Source organism: Epinephelus moara, chromosome 4 (genome assembly GCF_006386435.1).
Source record: "Epinephelus moara isolate mb chromosome 4, YSFRI_EMoa_1.0, whole genome shotgun sequence".
NCBI classification, from domain to species: domain Eukaryota; kingdom Metazoa; phylum Chordata; class Actinopteri; order Perciformes; family Serranidae; genus Epinephelus; species Epinephelus moara.
This window is the reverse complement of record NC_065509.1, coordinates 22580229-22586485: the sequence shown is the minus strand read 5'-3', so window position 1 is coordinate 22586485 and position 6257 is coordinate 22580229. Positions and strand designations below refer to the sequence as shown.

General features: G+C 40.3%; 2 protein-coding genes across 6 annotated transcripts in view; both read right to left on the bottom strand.

Annotated features, from left to right (window-relative positions):
• Nucleotides 1-6257, bottom strand: part of LOC126388510 (protocadherin gamma-C5-like) — a 329671-nt gene that overhangs the window by 208240 nt on the left and 115174 nt on the right. Inside the window, exon 1 of one of the 5 annotated variants that reach the window (XM_050041658.1) lies at nt 1720-4198. The exons of the other annotated variants lie outside the window; for them this stretch is intronic. Coding sequence (XP_049897615.1) covers nt 1720-4116 — 2397 coding nt within the window. The 5' untranslated portion in view covers nt 4117-4198. Of the gene's footprint in view, nt 1-1719; nt 4199-6257 lie in introns of those variants that run through there. 5 annotated transcript variants of the gene reach the window in all.
• Nucleotides 5917-6257, bottom strand: part of LOC126388570 (protocadherin beta-15-like) — a 2900-nt gene continuing 2559 nt past the window's right edge. Inside the window, exon 2 of the mRNA XM_050041767.1 lies at nt 5917-5925. Within this exon, the coding sequence (XP_049897724.1) occupies nt 5917-5925 (9 nt within the window). The remainder of the gene's footprint in view (nt 5926-6257) is intronic.

Here is a 6257-nt window from a genome sequence, read left to right as displayed (position 1 = left end):
TTTTCAGATTTTTGGCTTGAGAACTGAATTTTTTACAGTGGTTTCAAATCTGCCTGCACAACAGTGAATGGCTTACTCAATTTGTGAAGCCACTGTTGTATTGCCACTTGCCAATTAGCTCAGAGCGATAGATGACAGTCTTTGGTTCCAGAAGTTGTGGGTTCAAGCCTCAAGTGGTCCAAAATGAACATTGTTATCAACTGTCTTGTCTTCCTATTCTCCTGTTTGTTGGTCAGAATTGCCTAAATTTGCCAAAAATAGCCCGGACCCGACCCATCGCTGCGCAGCAGCTATAATCTTTCTCTACATTTACTTTCATCTCAAGCTACATGGAAGATGTCAGTACACACAGACACAGCAGCTCTTGTTGTTGTAATTTCGTTAAGCTGTGGTCAAATCAGACAGTAATGAAACACAACAGAGCTCAAACAAGAGAGGCCTGTTTAGCATACAAGTAAGAAGGAAAGTGGATTGACTTTATATGTAAAGACCAATATTATTCAGGCAGTGTCTTCCACCTGGGGTGTATATGCCACTATTACACAACAACAGCATGTGTGAGTAGGTTTTCAGTCATCCAACTCATGATATACAGACTGCCAGATACCAACACAACATATTTCCTTCCATCACTAGAAAGGAAATTGATCAACAAAGTCATCTATTGTAAATTACGGATCCAGGCAAATGCAGCCACAGAATTCATTTTTGTCTTACACATTGATCACTTGATATCTTATGACTAAGACTCATATACATTACACAACTGTAAACTGCTATACAGCTGATAAATGATACATTATTTTTGTGTTGCGACAAAAGCATCTGTTTCTGTAAAGATTTCAGGTCACCAAAGGCATTTGTATTCACTTTTCTGAGATATAGTTTGAAACAGCATTTGTATTATTTTAATGCTCATGTTATTAAGAAATAGACTACACACTGGAAGAATGTCACTGTGTCATATTCTATGCAGGCAGAAAACAATAGGTCAATGATGAATAATCAGCCCCAACAAAGCGTGTTTGGGTCATACAGAAGCTTCAAAACAATCATGAGATCCATCACTATCTTTACTTGAACAACCTGTGAATACCGAGAAGTGTACTTCAATATAAGATATTATGACTTTTCCCAGCAATTATAAGACTCAAATAACATCTCAGGAGTGTGCTAATGGTTTAAATAAAGTACATTATGAAGAGAGGAGGCTAATCAGTGACTATGAAAGGCATTCAATCAGTTTGTTATTGACAATAACACTAGGATGATATGAAACAGAAGTTTGAAAGAATAAATTTTCAAACACACGTTAAGTATAATTTTTTTCACTAGGCTACATCAATACAGAAAATACCTTAAAGCAATCAAAATGAAACATTGAAAGGAAAGCAGTTTTAGAAATTACAAAGGAAACACACGCACACACACACACACACACACACACACACACACACACAATTCATTTAGACAGAAAGACTAGAACAACTGCTCAAGGACAAAGACNACACACACACACACACACACAATTCATTTAGACAGAAAGACTAGAACAACTGCTCAAGGACAAAGACGGCCTTCATTTTGAAAAGTTGGTGAATATATATTTATGAAATTAAACCTTTTAGAGTAATGCATGGTTGATATAACGTATTTGAATTTATGAAATTTGATGTCAGACTATAAATACGAGTTGAATGAGCTAAAACGCATCCCTACCTCAGGAGAGCAATCACTATCTCCAAAGGCATCAGCAAAGTCTGATGGACTTTTCCTCAGAGTCTGGTCAGCAGGCAGTGTGTTGTCATTGTAAGATGACACGAACTTAAAGTCACTGGTTCTTGAACCTGTTGTCAGGTAGGCGTCATAATTGTAAGTGCTGCGTAAAGTTCCTGTGCCGTCAACATCTGCGTAATTAGGAGGGAGATAAGCGCTGGGGATGGCAACTGCTCCATCAAACAACAGTCTGGGCTTTCTCCTGCGACAAAACCTCACACCCAGGATGATGATGATGAAGGTCAGGAAAAACGTCGACACAGACACCAGCGCGATGATCAGATAAGACGTCAGTTTGGAATTCTTCTCATCATAAGAAATGTCCTTCAGTTCTGGCACCTCAGCCAAGTTATCAGAAATCAGTAAATACATGGAACAGGTGGCAGACAGAGAGGGCTGTCCGTTATCTTTCACTGACACAATCAGGTTCTGTTTCATGCTGTCAGACTCGGAAATGTCCCGCTGTGTCCTGATCTCTCCGCTGTGGACACCAATAGTGAAAAGGCCCGGATCAGTGGATTTCACTATATCATAGGACAGCCAGGCGTTCTGTCCGGAGTCCGCGTCCACCGCTATCACTTTGGACACCAGAGAGCCTCCGTGTGCAGCTTTGGGGACCAGCTCGGTCATGAAGGAGTTGCCCTCCGGCCCGGGGTACAGTATCTGAGGAGAGTTGTCATTCACATCCGATATGAACACACTGACGGTCACGTTGCTGCTCAGCGGAGGAGAACCGTTGTCTCTGCCCATCACGTGGACTTTAAAACTCCTGAACTGTTCATAATCAAACGACCTCACAGCGTGGATCACCCCCGTGTCTCCGTTAACAGACACATAGGAGGACACCGGGGCACCGTTCACCTCACCGGGTAACAGAGAATAAATCACTGTACCGTTTTGTCTCCAGTCGGGGTCTCGAGCACTAACGGAACATAAAGTGGAGCCAGGTTTGTTATTTTCACTCACATATGCGCTGTACGACTGTTCCTCAAACACAGGTGGGTTGTCGTTGATGTCTGCTACAGATAACTCAACAGTTTTAGAGGAGGACAGAGGTGGAGAGCCCTCGTCAGTGGCAGTGATTGTAATGTTGTAATCAGACACTACTTCACGGTCCAGTTGTCCTGTGGTCACCAGAGAATAATAGTTTTTAATAGAAGGAACCAACTTAAAAGGGGCGTTTTGCTGAATGGAGCAGCGGACCTGTCTGTTATTCTCAGAGTCTCTATCCTGCACGTTAATGATGCCCACCTCTGTACCAGGTGACACATTCTCAGGTATGGGGTTAGTCAGTGATTTCAGATATATCACTGGGGCGTTGTCATTCACATCCGTAATATCAATGATCACTGTTGCATATGACGCCAATCCAAGACCATCCTTTGCACTAATCTGCATTTCATATGACGATTCTTTTTCATAATCAATAGATCCAGACACTTTAACTTCACCCGTTTTGGGGTTCAGAGAGAAAACTTGGTTTTCATCTGAAACATGGTCAAAACCATAGGTAACGTCACCATACATTCCCTCATCTGCATCAGTGGCACTCACTGCAAGTACAACAGTATCCAGAGGAGAGTTTTCAGGCAGACTGGCTTCATAAACGGCCTGGCTGAACACTGGTACATTATCATTAGCATCCAGCACAGTGACGTGTATGACTACAGTACCTGATCTCTGAGGAGAGCCACCATCAAATGCGGTAAGCAACAACAAAATCTCTTTCTTGTCCTCTCTGTCTAATTCTTTATCTAAAACTAATTCACCATATTTTCGGCCACCACCCTTTGTCTTCACATTTAATTTGAAATGATCATTCTGCTGTAGTGAGTAGCCCTGAACAGCATTTTCTCCGATGTCTCCATCGTGTGCCTCATCTAGAAGAAAACCTGCACCCTTGACTGCCGATTCGTGAATTTCAATTTTAAGTGACTCCTCTTTAAACTGAGGTGAATTATCGTTGATATCTTGAACTCGGATACTAATACGGTGCAGCTCTAAAGGATTTTCCAATACGAGTTCTTGCTTTACAACACATGATGCCTTTTTCGCACAAAGCCCCTCTCTGTCAATCCTTTCTTGTACGATCAGGTCTCCAGTGTTGAGATTTATACCGCAGTATTTTACACCGTTATCCTCTGTATCGATACGGGCCTTGCGAGCAGACAGTCTGCCCACATCAAGTCCCAGATCCTTAGCGATATTTCCAATTACAGATCCACGTTTCATCTCCTCCGGAATAGAGTAGCTCACGTCTCCACAGATGGGGTGGAGGACAAGAAAAATAAAAGCAAGGCCGCTGAGCAGTGCATATCTGCTGTATCCCATTGTTACCATGAGAAAGACCACATACACACTGAAAATATGACAAAAAAAGATAACACTATGTCAGCGATGTAGTCGTGATGCCTTCCAGCAAACAAAAACAGTCACATTGCAGTCCCACACGAATCGGTTTTTGGCAACGGTGAAAAGACAGCAGAGCCAGGCTTTAAATTCGCTGAGACAGAAGGGTGGAGAGTGACCGTGCCCTCTCGTTTGCTGGTACACACTGACACCATGAGTGTAAGTTTAGGTATAACAACACAATGTAAGTTTTTTTCTTTTCCTTTCCGGATTTAAAAAGACAACTAAAATTACCCTTAATTATCAGAACAGAAAACAATAACAAAAACGTTGCTTACTATTAAAGGTGAGCTTACGCTGACCATTCAAACGAAACATTAAATAGAATAAAAGCATTGGACCAGTTGCGATGGAAAAACGCAACACAACATGAAGATGCTGTAACTGTGTCAGGGGAAGCACACATTTTCAGAGAAATGTTTTCAGAAAGTGGGACAACTTTAATTTGAAATTTCTTCTGAAACCGTTTTAATTGATTGGAAACTTGCATGGGAGCCGATATCCAAATACGTATGTACCACATTTACTTAATGGTGGTCTCTCTTTCGTTTATTCATCTTTACCTTTATCTAACATTCCCGATTTAATGGGTTAACATGGGATCAAAAAACACAAAGGACATTTTAAGTGTCTTCAAATATGGCTTGTAGTGCTCACATGTTGAGGGAAAAAAATATTCGCTTTGGGATTTTGCAGATTGCAAGCGAGTGTTAATGTATTACCGGGTTTTAACCAACAAACGTACGAGGCCAGCATCTGAGTGTTACTGTAAACTGGACTGCTGATTGCTTTAAAATGTATCACAAACAGTTCAATGTTTTAAGTTGCGCTGCATTCAAAAACAGGTCAATACGGACTCCTGTGAAGATTTTGAGGACTCAAGGGGGAAGGAAAAACAAAACGTCCACAGGTCTTTGTATGAATGCTTGGAACTCCGGGACTGAGCAACAAAAACTATTTACCAACACTTTAACATCATGAACAGAAGACTAATATTTTAGATATCGTTTTGAACATTGCGTGCGCTATTGTTCTATGATAACTGTGCAGTTTGGAAAACTTAAATAACTTGTTGAGAGTGATCAACAATTGTTAAGTAAGTTAGAAACAGTTGTTGCAAAAGTTAAAAAACAAAGCAATGGCGCAAGATTCAAGCAGCGGTATGTCCATATGCAAACTTCAGAGCACGAAGCAGATAACTACTTAAGCAAAGACTGTATAATAGCAATAAATAAAAAATAAAATAAAATAAAAACTAAGCAAAGGGGTGAAACGCCAACAGCAAAAACACATAGAAAAACTACCAAGAAAAATGCATAAAAAGAGCAAATGGGTTCAGCACCAAGGACAGAGACACAATGTGTGTAATTCCAAACGAGCTCCCTCACTGAAAAATAAAAAGGAGCAATGGGGCAACAAGACAGAGACAAATCTACTCAAGCAAGGTCGGAAAAACATTTCGAAACTCCACAGAACTGGCAGTGTAGACTTTTTAGACAAGAGTATGCGTAATGCGTGTGTGTCTGCTCATGTGTATGGGGGGTGAGGGGCGGAGGAGAGTTTTTTTAAGACGCTCTGTAAATGTTGTTTTAAGATCTGCTCGGTTTCATCGAGTGTCTTAGCCAGGAAAAAAATGTAAAGGCATGAATATTCCAACGTTAGGGTCTACCGTGATATTAATAAAGAATTGCATCGAGCAAGTCGTAACTCTTTACAAGCCATCATCAACTCTTAACAACTCTGGAAAACATTGAAATTGTGCGAAACACCACCATGGAAGACAAGAGGAATACAACCAAAGAGTCAAAGCAAAGAACAAGAATGGCTTCTTCAGGACGTTAAGTGATATGAAATGTATTTATTTTTTATGTTCTTACCCTTCCTCTTTTTACGTTCCTATCTCATTTAACCTTTATCTTTTGTTATTTTAGTTATAGGTTTTAGTTTTGATGCATTTTATGTCTCTGTTTTAGATCATTCTTACCTAGCTATTAACTCAATTTTATGAGCTAAATAGCTTTTTGTTTATTTGGTTCTTTTTATACCTTTTATCCTATCTTACTGTTTTAGTC